This window comes from Triturus cristatus, chromosome 3_1 (genome assembly GCF_964204655.1).
Source record: "Triturus cristatus chromosome 3_1, aTriCri1.1, whole genome shotgun sequence".
Taxonomy (NCBI): domain Eukaryota; kingdom Metazoa; phylum Chordata; class Amphibia; order Caudata; family Salamandridae; genus Triturus; species Triturus cristatus.
This window is the reverse complement of record NC_140583.1, coordinates 863,387,901-863,409,915: the sequence shown is the minus strand read 5'-3', so window position 1 is coordinate 863,409,915 and position 22,015 is coordinate 863,387,901. Positions and strand designations below refer to the sequence as shown.

The window sequence follows — 22,015 nt, the reverse complement described above, 5'->3', positions numbered from 1 at the left end:
CTAATCTATTCTCTAAGCACGCCCAAGGAAAACGTACTTCATACTCCGTCAGCAATTAACAGTGTATTTTGAATGTATTATTAGACTCTATACAAATATAAACAGAGCAAACTATTTTCTTCAGAATATGACACTGCCCAGTCCTAACCTGGAGGACCCATCATCATGGAGGAAATTAATAAAGACATTGACTTGTTGACCAAAAGAAAAACACCTAGTAGATATGGCTTGCTGCCTAAATTGTACTTAACTTGGAGGGCCCACTTGATCTCCAAAATCTTGTCAATGTATCAAGATTCAACTCAGAGAGGGTAGCTACCAGAATCCACTCATATGGCAACAGTAGTGGTGTTGCTGAAACCAAGGCGTGATCCATGGGTATGCAATCATAAAAGCCCTATGCCTTCTAAATTCTGAGTAAAAAATCTTGAGGAAGCTTTTGGTCAATATACTGGCACTTCTAGTCCACTACCGGGTCCACCCAGATAAGTGTTGATTTATCATGCAGAGGCAAGCACACATGAATCTGAGACGTCCCTTTCATGCAATAGACACGACACCTAAATCCCAGCTGATGCTCATGGTCATCTCATTAGACTTAGAAAAGGCTTTTGATACTTTATCATGGGCATTTCTATTTAAAGTGTTATGCTGTCTGGGGATGGGTGAGGGCTTTCTGAACCGTGCGAGCCTGCTGTACAAAAGGCCAGAGTGAAGACAGGTCTGTCATTTTCGGAGACATAGGGTGTTCGTAGGGGCATGCATCATGACTGTCCACTTTCCTCATTGATATTCGCATTAGCAATGGAACGGATGGCTTATGTGTTCAGAAATATGGCCACCAAGTGGGGTATTAATCTAATACAAGTGCCGAATAATATTTCCCTCTAGGCAGATGAAACATTGTTATATCTTTGCAACACAAGAGGGAGTTTACCGTACATAATGTTGTTGCTGTCAATGGGTAGAGTGGCTATTGTAAAAATTTTGATATTGCAACAGCTCGTGCATTTTTTCCTGGCACTTCTGCTCTTCATGAAACATTTTTTTTCATAACTGGCCAGACTTTTATCTACCCTAGTATGGGTGGGTCAATGGAAGAAACTAGTTGTGGAAATAATTATTTTGCCCTTGCATATTGGGGGAGGGGGAAATGCTGTGCCTGGAACTGTATGATCTGGCTACTCAACAGCCTCGCTGGCACAGTGGTTGGAAGACCCAGATGAATGCAGTACAACTGGAATTACTACATGCCTCAAGGGAGTGTTACCTGTCTTCACACTGCTAGAAACACCAGGCCGGCCATGAAAATAAAGGTACACACGGTTAAAGTAATCAAATATTGCTGGCTTAGATATATAGGAACTATGAGGGGAGAAACCCTTATGCCCCACAAATACCATTATGGAGTTTACCTAAACTTGGCTTGCTCACTAAATACTTTGATCTGCGAGTTTAAACGCTACCTGGGGTTTGCACTGTAGGTGATTAATGCTGTGATATACTTACATAAAAATCTTAACAACAAATTGTCCAACATTAGAAGATCAGAGATTGAAAGTTTGGAGAAGATGGTTCTCTACTTAGCTGAAAAAAAGGATTTCATTTTTTGAAATGCTTAGTTATTAGCAGGAGCACAGGGATAGTGAGAGTGTAAAAGCATCTGTGACTCTAGAGTGTGGTTCCAGGCTGGTCATAAACTGAGATGAATCGGTATGTCCTTAATACTCTTGAAACCTTTATGTGGCCGGTTTCAAATTCTATTTGGAGTGGATGGGAATTCAAAGTTCTTGCACCTTAGAAATGCAGGGTTTCCACCGAAACATTTATATGTGTTGGTACAAATGGTCAGCAGAGGCATTGGTTTAGAGCTTTTTTTAATAATTAGAAAATACTGTTTAACACAGACAAAGTTTAGTTAGCCTGACTAGGCTTCAAATAGCTTGCATTTGCATCTGTTCGTATGTGCAGAAAGAATGTGCACTTTTCTGTGAATGAGTCTTCTCCACGCAAAAGAGAAGCCTAGTTTGTGGTGGTATTTACTGTTTTATTATAAATGTATCAATGTGCCTTCCTTGCAAGGAAACCATATTCAAGATGTTCCTGCATGCAAAAAATGTCAATGGCGTTTCCTGGACTTCAACTAAAGGGCCTTTTATTCCCTAAACGTGTCATTGATTTGTTGATTTGCATAAATGCACCATCATCTTCATTTCCTATTCAAGCCTCTTTAGAAATATATAGCAAAGTAATTGTTTACTAGATGTATCTTATTTTATGTATAACGTGTATTTGAAAAGTGATTGGTTTTAATGTATATGTGTTAATCCATTCCTATTTGCTCATGTCAAACCACACTGAGTGTGTGGCTTTCCTGTCTAAAACCCTATAAAAGAACACTTTTTTGTGGTATATGTGTTGGACATTTCTTGCTTTCCTAAATGTGCAGACTCTATGTCAGTCTGTCATTTAAATTATACTTACCCTTTTGGTGCACTCTTTGGAGTCAGACTCTACATCATTATTCTTGCTTAACCATACTTTGGCTATGGCACTTTTTTTTTAAACTTATGGTATCTGTTCATTCCTCATAATTTAACTGATGACCTTTTGCCCTGCTATATTGATCAAAATCTTTGAATAAACCTTTGAGGTTTTGACTTGAATTCTTGTCTTGTGGAGATTTCATTTACTGGCACTGGGCTAAGTCTTATGACGGCTCAGGCATCCCTGAACACACGCTTTGACCCTCTTTAATATTTAATTAGAACGTCAACTCATGCAACCAAAACCCATGGAAAGATAGCCTGAAAGTGACCATGCAATGATTTTTGTATTTTAAAAAGAGTTTTAAATTGTGCATTATTGTTGACTGGGAGTTAATACAGGGAATTCAGAGCTAGTGAAATATGAAGTGGGTTGCACAATAAATCTAGACTGAAACATAGCTCACAGGCTTTTGTAGACAGTATTGAAATTATTCAAGTCAGGGTTTACTACAGCAAGCATTAGGACAATACTCTGTGGTATGATCTGCAGGTAGGAGTATCACTCAATAAGTATAGGTGAAGAAACACATTTTGAATGTCTGTATTTGCTTGGTGGATTAAGGAAATGTCTTAGTTGAATAGAACCTCCAGTTTGTTTATATTTGCATTGGTCAACCGGAAGGCCCGAATTACTCATGTCGGTCTGCTGATAGTGTTGAAGGATTCGCAGGATTCATATGCTGAGTTTTGGTTTGTGATTCATCGTGATGCAGCCAGTTTTGCGACATTGAATGCTGGGCATATTTTTGGCAGTCAGCATCAAGGAGCTATCCTCAGACATCACGATCATATGAGAGGTGTCTGAATGTTATGCACCTCTATCACTAGGTAATGTATAGGGTTATGCTGACTCAGCAGCAAAAGGGATAGTCCTTTGAAACTCTGGAGGAAATGTTAATTGTATTAGAAAAGAATGATGACAGGTTGACATAATAGGAACAGTATTATAGGGAATATATGACCCAAGCCAGTGGTGGACACCCAAAGAGCCAGACAAAGTCTAGTGATGGAGGAGTACAAAGTGGGGAATTATATCAAAGGCAGAGGAAAGATCCAGCAGGACGAATGTACATGTGGGGCACAGAGTGTGATAGAGTAGGCACGCTCTTTGATGATCAGTAATGTGGTTTTGGTCCAACAGGGAAGTTTAAAGCTGCATTGGGGGCTGCGGAGAAGGGATTTTGTCTCTAGGTGGGAGAGGAGTTATGCTAGAACACCTTTCACAAATGATTTGCTTATGCAAGGTAGAGCCAATCTGAGTCTTTAGTGGTCAGACAAGGTCTTGGAGGACCTCACATGTTTAGGCGGGTTAGTAATAACATGCTGACAACTCTTGGACCTTCAAGTGCCTGTAGTTGTATAAACAGTCATGAACCTAGCACCAAGTGGGACCAAGTCTGACCAGCTTTGCACAGCAGCAGCCCCACTTTGTGGGCATAGTTTTGAACTCTTGGACTTATATGGCTTAACCATATAGGATGAGATCTTAGCGACGTGCCATTGGTGTCATCTATGATAATGTGTGCATACCAAGGTTCCTTAATATAAGCACTACTTTGTCCTTGTATGTAGCTTACAGAGGAGGTCTATTTATAGACCAAATAACACACCATAACACAAGGAACATCTGGGAGCAGGACACACAAGTATGCTTGCTGGTTTGTCAGTCCAAACATCTTGGATGATAATTTTTCAGAAACAGAGCATTCCAAACCAAATTGTTTAGCCTTGGTAGCAAGATTTCTATAGCTTACAATCATAGGAAAGGCTATCTTTAAGCGGCCTATCATCACTGACTGCAAAGCACAGTTGCATATTAGCTGATTTACTGATGCACTGAGTGACTTATATAATAAACAATCACACATATGGTAGTACTCATAAGTAACAATGTGGCATAATGTTCAAAGATTGAAAGCTCTGAGGCATGTGGATTTTGGTGAAACAGAAAGAAAATGTCTTACCTTTAGAAACTGAGTAAACTCTGCATAAGATAAATGTTTCTTTCGGTTATGGCCAAAGTGCAGTCGAATAAATTCACAATCCCAGTTAAAAGGGATATGGTGATGAATAATGGTCTGCCCAAAAATATCTTTGACATCACCTTTGAAGAGAAGCAAAAATTGTTATTTCTGTGCTCAGAATCTGTTTTAAAAGAACATGAAATATTGCAATAAATTGTTGTCACAGACACCTACAATGTACCCTTTTGTTTATTCAGTTTATAGAACATTACAAGGCAGCAAAATTACTCAATGGGTTAAGCGTTCAACACCACCGACAACAGGTCCTGAGTTTTAACTCTGAGAAGGGCAAGTCATCCTTCTATTGTAGGTAAATTAGCAATACTAACGCCTGTTCCTTGCTGCGCTTAGTAATGACATGAGTGTAGTATGAGGTTCGGTATTGAAATTAATACGAGTAGTAGTAGTAGTAGTAATAGTAGTGGTATTGTATTATTATTAACAATTATCAGTATTATCATCATTTTATTATCGTCATCTTTTTACTATCAATGGCAACTTCAAGCAGGCGACACTAACAATAAATGGGCAAGTGATTGAGACATAGCCACCTAGTAGAGACTGGTCCAGATGTACAAACCTTTTTAGCAGTCGCGAATATGCCGATTTGCCAAATCAGTGGGTTTCCTCATGCCAAAACGTATACTCGTATGCACTAAACCCGGTTTAGGAGCTAGTAAAATGTTACTAACTCCAAAACTAGGTTTAGAAATAGATAGTGAGCCACAATTTGAATGGTCCGTGCTGTGAGCTTCCCTTCCATATTGTGATTCAGTACCATGTGTACCAATGAGGATATGTTACAGACTCCCAAGTTGAAATGGTAACTCACTCACAAAATGGAAGGGGTCCCCTTTGAACCTATTCTCTTTTGCAAAGAGGGATGAGAGCTTCAGGGGGAGTAGGCGGTGGTCATGAGGACCAACTCTCCCTGAAGTTTTTCAAAACTGAAAACTTTTATTTAAGCAGTCCAGTTTCCTTTAGGGAAGTCAGGCTGCTAACAAAATCATTTTGAAAAGCTATCACAGGGATGCTGGTCTGCTAAACCTTGCAGGCCACCATACTTGTAATCGTAGGCAATCGTAATGGCCGCAAATTGCAACCTTCCAAATTAATATTCATTAGGAAGGATAGTCTGTTACCTATAACAATTCAGCAATTTGGAACCTATCTGTTACTACTTATGTCGCTTTGAAAAATCAGATTCTGTTTGCAAAAAGTAGGTGTGCAATTTGCTACCACTTTTTGCAAATTAAATATTCATACAACTGACTGCATATTACTTGGTAAAAATCCTAGTAGCACATCCTCATAAGCTGAATCAGACTCCAGTTTAGGGGGTAACTAGGAATCATGGAATCACTGGACTGGTGAAAGCACTACGAGGTCACAGAAATAGCAGAATGCATGCAGTACAAATGCCATTTGGACTGGGGTCTTCAAACTGTGGGGCGGCCCCCCTGGGGATTCCTCAAGTGACGGGAGGGTGGGGGGGGAGGCAGGGGGGCAGGCTCTGGCCAAAAGAAGAATTATGCTGATAACAGGGCTTTATTTTAAGCAGAAAAAAATGAGCAACCATAAGCTGCTCTGTAATGGACCAACAGTAACATTTTAAGTCTTTTATATCCTAGCTGTGAGTATGTGTCAGAAGGGAAGGGACTCCAAGTATCCTTCAAAACCCTCACCTACATTTCTAATAATCACACTGTGGATACATTTACACGTTATTAAGGCCTGCCTGACCAGAACAGAATGTTTGGCAATAATGTATTAGTTTCACTGCAATGTTTGAATAAGTCTAAACATATTTAAACATTGCCAATTTAATAGAATCATTGTGAAAAATTCTGAGGGGGGGCGATTATATTTGTTTTGTCCACTAGGGGGTGCAACATTAAAAAGTTTGAAGTCACTGCATTAGCATAACTCAACCGTTAAAGAAAAAACTACCAATATACAGTAAATCTTGTCATGCATATTTACAAGTATATAAAGTGGTCTACAGCCACAACTACATTTTAGCATAACTTTAGTAACATACATTAGGGTGCTTTGGGCCCCAAGGTAGGCTGTTCTACATACATGTTATTATTAGTAGCAGAAATAGTAGTAAAATGTTCCCTTGGCGCTGCTTTAATTCCACTACTCCTTGAATAAGTACGTTGTCTGTAAGTGTCGGGAAGTGACTGAGTGGCATAATCTGCATCTGAGGAATATGCAATTATGCAGGCCCATCCATAACCGAAGCTTCTGCACAGCAAAGCTCCCAAATGCACCTTATTGAATCAATTTGTTATTTAGGCAGCCCCACAGCCTAGGCAACATCTTTCAAAATGTGTATTCCTCGCATTTCATCTCAACTGGAGCCCGCTTTATTTTACACCCACACTCGAATTCTTTTATATATTATGTGCAATAAAAAAAGACTTTGCGAATATTAAAATGCACAGCCGTGATTTGGAGTATTATGGTTTATATTTTACTGTCTGTATTTGTCATTTCTCGCAGAAACGGTAGGTCAGTGTTCCATACAACAGGCACTACCAAGTTAGAGGAGTATTTGTTGCAAGTCCTGTAGTCAGTGCTTAATTTGAGTCGGTGCTTTCCAGTGCTCAGCACCGGCACTTAATTGGTTTCCAGTGCTCGGCACCGGCACCTAACTGTTCTAAGTATGGCGTTGAAAGTCTACTACATGGTGGCGCTTCATTGTTTAGGAATACAATATACATTAAAATAGTGCTAATACCTTCATCCCCAGCCATTCCTTTAGCTTTGGGGACCTGGAATAATCTAAACTGTCTCATTTACATGCAAGAGAGATGGTTATTAGTTGTTTTGGCAGCGATGACAAGGGCGATGTGAAATGCAATCTGCAGTGGCCTCCTGGTTAGAGCCTTGGTACTTAATATTTCACAAATTAAGCACTGCCTTTAGTGTAAAGTGATGTTCATGCAACACAATATCTTTGATCATAGGATGTGTCAGAATACATTTGTGAACATGTCTGGTATATTTATTTTTTATTAATTCATAAGTTCTATTAAATCAAAGGTGAAACTGCACTGGCCCTGGGCAATCAATGAAAACCCCAAGTTCCCAACCTGCACTAGCACACACTGCTCTGCTACCACACTACTTTCTGTCATATGTACCACAGTGTAGGGGACAACACAATGCGCCCTAACAAAGTAAGCTTGATCCCCCCCCCCCCCCCCAAGAAAACAATTTACTAATGGCAGTATTATTATTTATAATAATAATAACCACAAAAACAATTAGACAAGTAACACTAGGAATCCACATTTGCTTCCCCTCATCACCAGTCGCTGGTTTGGCTAATCAAGACGGTTCTTCAAAACCTTGCAGGCAGTGTGGGTACATTTAGGACTCCTAGAGGCACCCTCTTGTCTTGTTGCAGTATTGCTTGTTTCTTTCTAAAATAAACTTTTTATGTTCAACAAATTGGACATGCTTTGATGTATTTTGGGTGATAGTGGCCCTACAGTGATTTACCTGGTTTTCTGAAATATAGGGGTGGGGCTGCTGCAAAATAATGTGGAAGGTATATAGGAATTTAGAAACCATGCCCCCTAAAATAAATTCGGTTGGAATCCTCGAACATCGAAATCTTCAATATAACAAAAAGCGGAAGCCCGTTAGGCTGGGTTTTATGAATAGGACAGTGACTGCTGGCCTTTCCCCCCAGTGCTGAGCCCTTTTGTGGCTATTTAGGGTAGTTGGCGCTTAGGGCTCAAGAACTCTTTTTACACATGGTATCCATGCCAAATTTGCGACCTTTTTTCAGCATTCTGGGGATTCTAAAGGTACCCAGGGTTTGTGGATTCCTCTGGAGGGGGCAGAGAAAATAGGCAAATTATAGTTACATTTTGGGTTTTTGGGGGAAAAATAGAAAGAGAGTGCTTTTGATTGAAGAGTCTGTTTTTTCCCTAAAAATGGCATAAACAAATGGTTTGCTGTGCTTAAGTCACCAACTTACCAGCTCTCAGTAACACACAGAGCTGAATAAAAAAACCCTATTTTTTTTAACCACAGTTTTGCTTTTTTGCAAAGAGGTAGCCCATTTTTCCTATTTTTGTACACTCAACCTACTTCCAGTTTGTGGTGGAAACCAGTGAGAAACCCATGGGATATCAAGGAAAGCTACAGATTTCTGGAAAGTAGGCAACATTCTATTTTCAGCAAGGGCCATTATGTGTAGATCCCTCAAGGTTTTCTCAAATAAACTTTAATAAATATATATAGAAATGTGTAGGAAAAATGGCCATTTGTGACAACGTTATCATCTGGAACTTTTTGTCACGATGGCCAATTTACAAAACTAATATACCATTAGTCAGTCAGTCAGTCAATACTTTATTTCGGCTAAGAGTAGCCATAAAAGTCAACACATAAAACATAATACATAAATCCATAGTGCAAATACACAGTTCATAAGTCCATGTTGAACAATTTACATACAATTTATAATGGTTGGTTTTTGTCCATGATTAAGCAATACCGGGTAAAATATAAATATTACATTAATTTAGCTAAAAGCCAGAATTCGTAAAAACAATATTAAAAATGAGGTAGACTTGAGGATAATCTGATAACTAAAGTAATCCATGCTTCCTCTTTCTTTAATTACAATTTTTGACCACAGCGTTTCCTAATAAGGTATACATTAAATAAATATCTACTTATACCATATACCATTACTTGGGAGGAGTTGAATCTTAATATGCGCTCAGCTACTTTGTATGACTCAGTCCCCATATTCCTACAGAGGGGTTTAATCCAAGAAGTCCTTGGTTTCTTGTAGGCCGGACAGAAAAAGAGTATGTGGGATATATCTTCCCTAGCCCCAAGGGGACACATAGTGCACAAATCCAATCCATTTCCTCCAGCCCACTTGCATGTGTAAGAATTTAGCAATAGTACCCCATACCTAAATTGTAGATAGAGAGATTTTGCTAAGGGGGGAGCAATCTCATCCATAAATTCCTCAAAATTAGGTGAATCTTTTGCATTTAAAAAGGTCTGGGTCAAAGTACCAATACGAGGACTCAGAATTAGTTCACTATTAACGTGGGACCAAAAGGTTGCCTTGAGGAGTTTTTTGGAAGACTGAGTCAAATTATGGGGCTCCTCCCAAAAAGTAAAAAGCCCCAATCTCTTAAATGATATACAGATATATTTCAACCAAGGGGTTTTCAAATGGACGTCCAATTTTATAAGTTCGATCAACCCATCCTTATAGTCTATCAGTTCAGGGGTCGACCATATCCTAATCCAGTACAATAATGGTCTTATAGAAGCCAAGTGCTCTGTTCTTTTAAGATCAACGTCTAAAAACAAGGGGGCAACTGGAGTACGAGTCGGTATTTTAAGTAGACTGCGCACAAATGTATTTTCTATCATCCCAAATTTGGAAGAATTACTATGTCCCCATATCTCAGCGCCATAAAGGGCTGCTGATTGGGCCTTGGCTTTAAAGACCTCTAGTGCTGGAGTAATGGCTTTGGAGCTACTTGCTCCGTGCACCTTTAGGATAGGGAAAGAATTCTGTTTGAGAGACAATAGACTTTTATTTAGCTGGCCTTGCCAGGACAGCTTGTTGTCTAATGTCAACCCCAAATAGTTAAAACTTTCTACCTTTTCCAATGTGCGATTCTCTAGGAGCAAGTTTTTCCTAAACGTTTTAGTGGGGTTTATGGCCATGTATTTTGTTTTCTTTGGATTAATTTCTAACCCCTTTTCCACACAATAATTATGAAAGGTATTGACCAAGTTTTGCAACCCTCTCGGGGTCTGAGAGATAAGGATGGTATCGTCGGCAAAAAGTAAAGAGGTAATTGGTTCACCGACTAATTTTGGAGAGTCATGAGCACAGTTCCTCAAGTATGTTGGAATATCATTAACGTACAGTGATAACAGCGTGGGTGCTAACACACATCCTTGACGCACCCCTCTATCCACAAGAATTGCTTTAGATAGTTCACCTGCTTTTCCCCATCTAATTTTTGCATAGTTCCCTGTATGGAGTTTAATGAGTTCATTAAGTAACTCGCCAGGGATGTCTAGCTTCTTTAATGTAGACCACAGCAACTTCCGGGGAACAAGATCAAAAGCAGCCCTTAAATCTACGAATGCAACATAAAGGCTACCCTGTCTGATCTTTACGTATTTCCAACAGATGCACATAAATCTGAACACCTGGTCAACTGTGCTTACTTTAGATCTAAAGCCAGCTTGGTATCTTGACAGTAATTTTGTCTCCTCAATCCATATTAAAATCCTATTTAAAATCTGTCTGGCAAAAATCTTTTGTAAAACATCAATTAAACTGATGGGGCGGTAATTGCTAGGATCATGGCGATCACCTTTTTTTAAAAATTGTAATGATTTCTGCCCCTTTCCATGATTCTGGAATAGGTGTACCGGCCAAAATTGAGTTACTTAAAAAGTTAATGTACGGCCCCCACACATTGACATCGTGTTTCAACAAATCACCAGGAATTTTGTCAGGGCCGGGGGCCTTACCTACTTTTACAGCTAATAGTGCCTGAACTGTTTCTTCTAAGGTAAAGTGTAATGGTACAGTACTACTAACTGGATCAACATCTACATTAGCTAGTGACAAATCATCCTTACTAATCGTGTAAAGTTTAGAAAAATGATCACACCAGGTCAGTTCGTCCAGAAAGATATCCTTGGGTGATCTACCCTTTTTATTTCCCTTAGCAATTAAATTCCAGAAGGTACTTTGGTCATGTAATTTAGCTGCACTCAGTAAGTCATCCCAGAGATTAGCATCCCATACTTTTTTAGCTTCACTCAGGGTATTTTTATATATTAACCTTGCATTTTTTATATCACATTGGCTCCCATGTTTTACTACGTGAATCAGTTGTGATTTAGCAACCCTACAATCTTGGTTATACCATTGATTTCCTGATTCGACCTGGTCCATAGTTTTATTCCCTTCTTTTTTATAGGCCTTACTCAGAAGGGGAGATAGTGCGTCGACCAACTTCAAGTGTAAGTCAAGAACTCCCTGGGTGCCTGAAGGTGGTATTTGGGGAGTCCCTATAATTTCACTGAATTTATTATAGATATTGGTCAGCGCGTCTTCTTTGCCCGCAATATAAGACCATTTTATGGCACGTCTATTATTAGAAATCTGTATATCTCCTATTTGGAGATTCAATGGGTCTTCTGCGGGTGATCTCAGAAGAAATAGGGCAGGGTCTAACCATAGTTGGAGGGGATAGTGATCACTCTCTATTCTGGAATCAACCCTAAAGTCAATTAATGATCTCCATAAGTTTCGAGAGGCCATTACGAAGTCGATATGTGATCTAATGCTTCCCTTAAAATAAGTGGGAGCTGAAGGAATGTCTGAGGGAAACCGACCATTACATGATCTTAGGTCGTGTGATACAGTCATCTGTAGGATCTGTATAGAGGCTATGGTACTTTTTGCATAACTTAAAGTCTCCAGGGGCATGATACCACTAGCAGTATCTTGTTCGACAAACAGGCTATCAAGAACCTGGATAGGTTCGTATTTACAGTTAAAATCTCCACATATTAAAACACGAGCATTAACTCCCAGTCCATCTAGGGTGGAGTCCAAGGTATCTATCAAATTAGATTCTCTGTTTGACGGATATGGTCTATTGTAAATGTTAAATAAATAAATAACACTTTTATTACTGGTCACAATTTTTAGTCCTAACAAGTCCGGGCAGGTACTAGGCAACTGGCTAACCTCTATTTCTAGGGAAACTTTAACCCAGATAACAAGCCCCCCGGATGCCCTTCCCCTATTCGATGGTATCGCTTGAGTGCAAAAGGTTTTAAATCCTACTCTATGGGGTGGTTCTACCATCCAGGTTTCCTGAAGGGCAATTATATCATGTTTTCCAAAAAAGGAGCATACTGCCATGTCCATCAGGTTCCTAGAGAGTCCAGCAATGTTCCAAGACAATAGGCTAACATTAAGATCCTCAGTTAACTTTGGGGAAATTCCCCTTAATCCGGTCACATCACTGGAATTATTGTACCCTGGCAAGATTTCTGGTACCATTGTATCTTCCTCAATGGCAGTTTCATTGCCTAATATCTCTACCTGTACTATAGTTATCTTAGGGACGGTATCAGACCCAGCTTCTACTTGCACTCCCTGCTTAAATCCAAAGTGCCAATCTACCTCTAGCTGTTCATCCAGAGGGTTAGAGGGGACCCCCAGTGCCACCATATTTTTGGAACCAGGGATTCCACAACCACTATTAATCTCTAGAGGGTGGGTGGCCAGGAATGTGACTAAACTCTTATTTATATCAGCCTCTGGGAGTCAATCGTTTTCATCTAAGTCCCTCAGCGCTGCATATCTATTTGCCATAGGGATTTCAAATTGTAGTGATTTATTATCAATACGAATAGGACTATCCTTAGTTGTTCTTTGGAGTAATCTGTCTGGATGTCTGTAAAAATAACCCAAAGGGTGAACACGAACAGCATCTCCTCCTATGGCAAGAGAAGCTGCCCTTAAAAGTGTAGTTGCCACATGCTGGGGATGTCTGAAGTTTATTATAACACAATCCCCCTTACATGTTTTCCTTGTATTACCTAACCAGGCAACTCTTCTAGTAGACAATATTTGGTTTGAGAGGTCCGTGGGGAACCCACAGTTTTTGTTTAGCCAAGCAACTGATTTCCTCTTGAGTGAATCATGAGATTCAACCGAGGCTTTAAGGGGGCCTGGAACAAGTGGGGGAACATTAGATAAAATAACCACATATGGTTCGCAAGCTGGTGGGAGATTGGCACATATAGGCTTTTGTGCTATGGCTATAGGACCCTGGTTACTGAGTGGATCTGTGTTAGTTCGAATACCGCCATCAGCTGGTTGTAATGTTGTCGTGCAGCCAGTTGGAGTGAAATTTCCCACCTCTAGCGGAGGATCTGGGGCAGCATGAACAGGTTTCATTGGTACCTTAGGCAGTATAATAGGCGGTGTAATATGGTGTTTCAAACCCTCAACAAGGCCACCCAGCCTTGATACCTCTAGTGACAGGGTTTCAATTTTGTCTACAAAGGGTTTAATCAAAAGCACCAATTTATCCTCCAAAATTTTAGCTATAGTCTCAGCAAGAGTACAATTATCTACTTCATTACGGGTCTGTGTTTTAACATGAGCCACAACGGGCCTCCGAGGTTGGTCTGGCACTGATTTATGATGTGCACTACCCTTCTTAAATTGAGACTTTCTACATTTTCTAACTGCTCTTTTCGGAGGAGAAGAAGGGACTTCAGGCTCGCTCTGGGGCTCCGATATATCTTGGCTTACAATATTAACCTCATTGTCCACAATGCAATCTGATACGTTCCCCACTAAGGTTGCTTCGATTAAACAGTTCCCTATAAGTAAACCGTGGGCATCGTCATTTATACATAGCTCTGGATTATCTTCCAGGGTCACCTTCCCAAGGGACTTCCGTCTTTCACTGTTTATCATACTGACCCTTTTGACCAAGTAATTGTCCATCGTTACTTTAGCCTTTGCCATCTTAGGCGCTGGTTAGGTCATAAACAATTACAGTGTAGTTGATATCCCAAATAATCCCTAGATACGGGGTAATACTAGCACTCTATAACATTAAATTAAACCAACAGTTAGGAATTGTTTGGAGGCAGAGCAATAACCAATAGTAATACACCTAACTGTATAACCTAAAAACATACGACTCTAGCACAAACAGGAAAAGCTCATGTATGACTGAATCAGTTCATGGAGAATACTTGCAGGAGCGTGTCCACTACACGTTCAAGGGGGGTGGCCCAACCCGACCACCTACGACCTCCTAACGGCCTCACAACGGCCCGCCCTTTGCCCGGGCTTAGCCCGGCGCCGACCCGCGCGCGATCCCGCGTCGCGGGGGCTCTCACCGGCTTTATGCGCCTTCAGCGCGCTCAGTTTCCGTGGGCGGGTTCCACCCGCAAAGGTTGCTGGGAGCGGTAGTCTCCCTGCACACAGCGGCCGTGTTGGTGGAAGCTACGGCGGCGGCAGGGAGACGCTGCAGTGTGCAAGTGTGGGCGACCCCACAGGGAGCAGGTAGGCAGCGTGGCGAGTGGCAGCAGGCTGGAACAAGGACCCCCGCTCTGCCGGGGCTCTCACCGGCTTTATGCGCCTTCAGCGCGCTCAGTTTCCGTGGGCGGGTTCCACCCGCAAAGGTTGCTGGGAGCGGTAGTCTCCCTGCACACAGCGGCCGTGTTGGTGGAAGCTACGGCGGCGGCAGGGAGACGCTGCAGTGTGCAGGTGTGGGCGACCCCACAGGGAGCAGGTAGGCAGCGTGGCGAGTGGCAGCAGGCTGGAACAAGGACCCCCGCTCTGCCGGGGCTCTCACCGGCTTTATGCGCCTTCAGCGCGCTCAGTTTCCGTGGGCGGGTTCCACCCGCAAAGGTTGCTGGGAGCGGTAGTCTCCCTGCACACAGCGGCCGTGTTGGTGGAAGCTACGGCGGCGGCAGGGAGACGCTGCAGTGTGCAGGTGTGGGCGACCCCACAGGGAGCAGGTAGGCAGCGTGGCGAGTGGCAGCAGGCTGGAACAAGGACCCCCGCTCTGCCGGGGCTCTCACCGGCTTTATGCGCCTTCAGCGCGCTCAGTTTCCGTGGGCGGGTTCCACCCGCAAAGGTTGCTGGGAGCGGTAGTCTCCCTGCACACAGCGGCCGTGTTGGTGGAAGCTACGGCGGCGGCAGGGAGACGCTGCAGTGTGCAGGTGTGGGCGACCCCACAGGGAGCAGGTAGGCAGCGTGGCGAGTGGCAGCAGGCTGGAACAAGGACCCCCGCTCTGCCGGGGCTCTCACCGGCTTTATGCGCCTTCAGCGCGCTCAGTTTCCGTGGGCGGGTTCCACCCGCAAAGGTTGCTGGGAGCGGTAGTCTCCCTGCACACAGCGGCCGTGTTGGTGGAAGCTACGGCGGCGGCAGGGAGACGCTGCAGTGTGCAGGTGTGGGCGACCCCACAGGGAGCAGGTAGGCAGCGTGGCGAGTGGCAGCAGGCTGGAACAAGGACCCCATACCATTACATCTGCCAGACCCTTCTGGTTGAAAGGATACATAGGGCTTGTAGGTTGTCCAAGAACCCAAGGTACCCAGAGTCAATAACTAAGTTTCACCGTACTATGGCTTTTAATTGTGTACTGAGTATAAACCAATTCATATGGAGAAATATGTCGAGTGAAAAATGGGTATCAAGGAAATCTGTATATCTGAAATTGGCACAAAATATGGAGTTTAAGGGGGCATGGCTTGAGCAGCCAACATGGCGAACGTACTCTGAGCAAGCTCTGCTGCTCGTCCTGCTTGTTCAACAGCAATCCTGCCTGGAACCCATCATCCTCACCAGCTGACCTGCCTCCTGCACTCCTTGTTTCTCTGGCTAGTGATACATGCTAAAACCGCTGTTGGGAGGAGCGGAGCAGAGAGTGGCGCCTGAGCAGCAGATAGCCGCCGCCCATGAGGTGTCTGTGCTGGAGCAATGCCCTCCCCCCAGATGGCAGTAGGGGGCTGCCCTGAGGACCGTGAGCAATTTCCAGTGGTTGGTGTCTTAGGCAGCCTTGTGCAGGGGTGGATGGCAGTGCTTCGTGGCGGCGCCGGATCTGGGTATGCCCGTAAGGCATGTGGTGTACATGCTGCGCTGCCGGGGGAATTCTGCAGCCCATGGGGTGTGCCGCTCCAGGTTAGGGGAATCCCCGAACCCTTGAAAATACTGACTGGGGATGGCCTGGAGCTGTTGGTGTGTGGGGTGCTAACAGAGTTGCCTCCCTGGTTGCAGTTGGCTTTTGCACTGCCCTGGCCTCGTGGGCTAGCCTGCTGCTGGTTGAGTCGGCGTTGGGCTGTGCTGACGTGATGGACGGCCACTGCTTGCACCTTGCTTGGGAGTCTGTGGGTCAGGTGAAGGAGGGACGGATGCCCCCTGTGATGCCCACCCCTCGTTGCCAAGAGTATGTGGCCCCGGTCGCCCCTCCTATTTTATTTGGGATGGTTGGATGCTCTTGCCATTCGGGTGCCCAGTGGCTGCTATTTTGAGACACACATGGTGCTAGGCTGTGCGTTCTCCCTGGTGACAGTTATGGCCCCTTACAGCCTACAGATGCAGCATTGCTCATGGGGGAGCAATCATCATTCCCGTTTCCACTGTCTGCCTTTCCTGGTTGGGACAGTCTGGGACTGTTTTCCCACTTGTGTGTCTTCAGGGCTGCTCATGCTGGCACGCTCACAGGACTTGGCTGGTGCTGGCAAGCGGGCTCCATCCCCGGCCCCCACCTTGCTGGTTGCCACGCCATTGGAAAAACATCAGCCCAGGGCGCTCTTAGCAATGGACACAACATAGACTGATGTCCACATTGCACCTTCCCTGGCCCTGAGCTAACCTGTGAGAGGTACATGCACCAACAGACTTCCAGAACCCAGAGCAGCTCATGCATCCATCCTTCTACTCCATCCTTCTACTCACACTTCCAACATTCCTCCATACTTTTACCCATTCATCCATCCATCCATTCACCCTTCTTTTATCAATCCACCAATTCCTCCTTTCACCCTTCCACCCAGCCATCTATTTATCCATCCACCCATTCAGCCAGCATTTTATCATTTCAGACACTTTCTTTCACCCACCCATGTAAATCTTGTTTTCCCCTTCCATCCATCAGTCCTTTTATCCTTGCATTCATTCTTTCATCCACAGATCCTTCTTTATTTTTGATGTCCTTCCTTTTCCTCTTCCTTCCAAACCTCTCTCCCACTCTCTTTCATTCCTTCTCTTTTTCTCTTAATTTTGATGCTGTGGTTAACTCCTGATCACTGTGTTGTTTATCGTTTTCATCTACTTTTGATTTTTAGTAGCTTTTGTCTGCTACGCTGCAGCCATGACAGAGTCATAAATAACTATAGTTGTCGTCACCACCAACGCTTAAGCTGTGGAAGTGGGGGGTTCACGACGCCACTGCATGGGCCGCTTGAGGCCCCCTGTGAACCACGATTGACTGCCTGCCGATGCTGGCCCTTCAGACAATGCTGTTCCACAATTTTCAATCTGTGACAAACTGGACTCTGTCCTTGCAGCGGTAGAGAAAATTGGTACTACTCGAGACCAGGCCCATATCGCTGTATAGCAAAATAGAAGCAGTAACGGCAGAACTAACGCTGTTGCATGTGGATCACCGTAAGCTGGCAAATTCCACACTGCTGAGCTGATCATCACAGAGCTTCAGCTGCTAGCTCGGAAATGGAATCCTTGATGCGTAAAATGGTGTAGTGAGTAGAATTCCTGGAGCGCCACATGGAGGATGAGGAGGGTTGTTCACGGTGAAACAACGTGCGAATGGTGGGACTTCCAGAGGGGATGGAGGGATCGGTCGCTGTTGCTTATGTGGAACTATGGCTGAGACAAATGCTACCTCAGGAGACCCACTTGCAGTTCTTCTCAGTGGAACACGCCCATCTTGTTCTCACATGCCGTCCACTGCCGGGATCTAACCCCAGGCCATCCTTGTTTTGCCTACTACACTACTGCATCAGGGACTCTATTTTATTTAGACTCAGAAGATGCACAAGATCATGGTGGACAATGCTAAAATAAATGCAGCTCTCCCGAAGATGCCTGGGACTGACCAGAGACGCCGTGGCTATCAACGGTGCACCAATCAATGAGGGTGGGTGCTGCAGCCCATGGCAGGGATGCTCTGGGACATCAGAGACATCGTCCCACATTGATGCACTCTTCTCAGCCATAGAATTCACCCACCTGGAACAAGTGATATGAGAGAGGCCCCAGGCCTTGCAGAATGCTGCGGTGATATGTGACACTGTAACAGGCTCAGAATCATCGGACGACGACTCGCATAAATCAATCAGCGGTGATGGCTCCTCGACTACGTGGCACTCTTGGGTGGACTCGGTGGCCCCACCTGTAGTAATGCCGCAAACGGCTGATGACATTATTTGATACTTAGATTGCCCGATTATTGCTGTTTGGTAGTCCCACTTTGATCGTTGGACACACTCGTACACGTCCTCCTTAGATTGTATGTAATTCCATTGTCTTCCTGTTACAGGGGTGGGGGAGCATCGTTTGGTGGCCACCGCCTGATACGATAAAGAAATGTTTCAATCTTGCCTCACTTTGGCTCAGGGTACAGCAATGTTAGGCTCTGGAATTCCTGTGGATTCCCGTATATCCTTCTTACTTGCATGGGATGCTCAATCACTGGCAGTCTAGCTTCTACCCCACCAGTTTTCCAACTGGTTGACGCATGCCGATCTTAGTTATTCAACAGTTTGGGTGGAAACCTGTTGTACCTCTGCTCTATTGGTATTTTCGTTTTTATGTTAATGGATTGCATTTTTTCAGTCATGACCCACATCTCCTCATGGCCCAGCACTCTACTGCAGGCTATTGTTATGTCCAAGATGCAGCACTATGCCGTCCCCGACTACTACACAATGCCCAGTTATAGGCCACTATGCCCGAGCATACATGACCCATTTCAATATTCTCACATAGAACGTGAGGGTCATGCATATGCCTTCATGTCGCTACACAGTTTACTCCTACTTGAAACGCCGCTCCACACACATTGCATTATTCCAGGAGACTCATTTAATACATACAGATATCACCAAGCTGCAGAGGTGCTGGTGCGGTCAGGAATTCGCCACCAACGATTCTACCTATGCCGGGAGTGTTGCTATGGGTTTTGCCGGGACCCCTTTTATGGCAGACAACACTATACTAGACTCAGACAGCTGACATGTCATAGTGAAAGGCCAGCTTGACGGCGACTCCATACTCATAGGTTCTGTATATGCCCAAAATTATGACCAGTCCACTTTTCTACATGCTCTATAAATACACTGTCTCGATAGAGCGGTGTACCCTGGTTTCTAGGGGAGGACTTTAACAGTGTCATAAATACCACCCTCGATCGCTCCTTCACTCCACTGCCTCACACCCCTGCGACCTCCAATGCACAGCTACTGCAAGACTGGCTCCATAATTTGCAGCTAGTTCACATTTGGCAATTCCGTAACCCTGACGCAAAGGTGTACTCTTTTCTCCTCGCCGCACCAACTTCACATTTGCATCAACAGACTGGTGGGCGCGCCATTGCTACTCCCTTCTATTGCACAAGTAGAGTACTTGGACCGCACACATATTGATCACAATCCCGAGATCTTGCAACTGCGGTGGGAGGTTGATACGCCCCCCCATACCCACCGGGCGCTTCCAACCTGTACTGCTGGAAGACACCCCCCTTCCGAGCTTCCCTTGGTTCGGCAATCACAGAACGACCAAATTGATAGAGTGGGATGCTTTCAAGGGAATGACATGTGGATACTGTTTGGGAACATAGGGGAACATGAGCCAATTACTTACCAGGGACATCTCTAGAATAGAACACCCGCTCCTAGACCTGAGAATCTCAGATGGTTGATCCCAGAAGCGCGAGTGATATAGCGGACACGCGATGCACACGTAATGTTATTAGAATAACTGCTTTGTCTTAACTATGCTGCACATGCCACAGCTGACAGATCAGGGTGCCTATTGGTGTGGCTCATTTATCAGGACTGGCTGCAACAGCGCATACTGGCCGTTCCTTCTGCTACAGTTTCAGTCCTTTACACGCAACACGCCATACATGCCGAGCTGACACGGCACTATGCCCAGATGTATGAGTCAGTTACAGGCGTAAGCCTCGATAATTTGTATTGCTTCTTTGCTGCATTGAAGGTGCCCCGCATTACCCCAGACCAGTGAGAGGAACTGAATGATCCCATTACACGTCTGGAATTTAAGGATGCAATCAAGGAGCTGTCCACCGCCCGGTCCCCAGGGCCTTATGGTTTGCCTGCAGAGTTCTGTAAGGTGTACGTGCCTCAATTAGCCCCTCACCTACTGGCAATGTATGAAGAGGCCATCTCTATCGGTAGTCTTTTTTGCCTCCCAGAGAGAGACAACTGTCATTTTGCTTCTTAAGGAGCCCCTGCTTATTGTCTCCTACCGACCATTAGCTCTACTTAACACAGATTACAAGGTACTAGCCAAAATTCTAGTGGACCGCCTTGCCCCCTTTACCAGACCCCGATTCATTCTGATCAAAATGAGTTTATCCCCACCCGCAATACTTCCCTGAACCTACGCCGATTCTTCAGAGTTATGACCTACGTGCGGCAAAACTGGCATCGCACTGAAAGCATGATCTTGGACCTGGAAAAGGCCTTTGATTAAATGAAATGGGACTACCTCTTTAATACACTGCCTCGCTATGGTATCGGCCATTGGTTTCTCCGATTAGTTAGACTACTGTACACTAACGCCCTAATCTGGGTCAAGACAGGACCCCTTTTTTCAAGATTCATTCCTATACACAGGTGGACAAGGCAAGGCTGCCTGCTCTCGCCTTTATTGTTTTCTCTGGCAATTGAACCACTGGGACTTGCAATGCGAGAGGGGGGGGAGTGCCCTTGGGCATTTCCATAGGTGGCGGGTAACATGTGATATTGTTATACCCTGACAATATGCTGCTCTATTTTAGACACACACACACACAATATCCCCGCCGGATTTGCCTTCACTCTCGATCAATTCACATCCCTCTCTGGGCTGAAAGTCAATTGGAATTGGTCCGGTCTGTTTCTCTCAGATGTTCCCAATACACACTTTGTTATTGGTGGGGCGCACCTAGGTTGGCAACAACACACATTCCGATATTTAGAGGTGCGTTTTTACCATTCTTTAGCTGACCTATTCAATATTAATGTTACTTGTGCAGTCGCATCGCTGTGGGCCCAAATATCCTTTTGCCGAACACTGCCGTTGGCTGTTGCGGGCCGGTGGCATTACTAAAAATGGTGGTTTTACCTTGCCTCTTATATTTCTTAACTAATCTCCCTCTTTATATCCCAGCCACATTCTTTTGCTCGAATGGCAGACACTCAAATTTATTTGGAACAAGATTGCATGTAGGGTCGCTTTAACAAACCTCTGCTCACTCACAGATCGTGGAGGTCTGGCTGTGCTGCACTTTGAACAGTAGTATCTTGCCTCCTAAATCCAGTGAATTGCTAAATGGCTGGCGGGTTTACACCTTCCGGACACTGCCACATCCTCAACTGCTTGGAGTTTGCCCACTATTCTACATCGGTTTCATCCCTGTACACGAATGCGAGTACCAGACTTCCTGCTGCTGGGAGTGACCTATTGCTGCTACCACAGGTGTCTCCGCCTTACTGAACATTAGGGGCCAGATGTATCAAGGTAAATGGCATTCGCAAACGCTGAAAATCGCAGAATTTCAGAGTTTGCGTTCGCAATTCAGCTGTGTGCAATGCAGGTAACCCACTCGCAAAATAAGGAATCGCTAAATCTGCG

General features: G+C 44.2%; 1 protein-coding gene across 1 annotated transcript in view; it reads right to left on the bottom strand.

The window, feature by feature from the left end:
• SLC25A12 (solute carrier family 25 member 12) overlaps positions 1 to 22,015 on the bottom strand; it is a 466,840-nt gene that overhangs the window by 229,269 nt on the left and 215,556 nt on the right. The window contains exon 5 of the mRNA XM_085645302.1: positions 4,514 to 4,653. Coding sequence (XP_085501428.1) covers positions 4,514 to 4,653 — 140 coding nt within the window. The remainder of the gene's footprint in view (positions 1 to 4,513; positions 4,654 to 22,015) is intronic.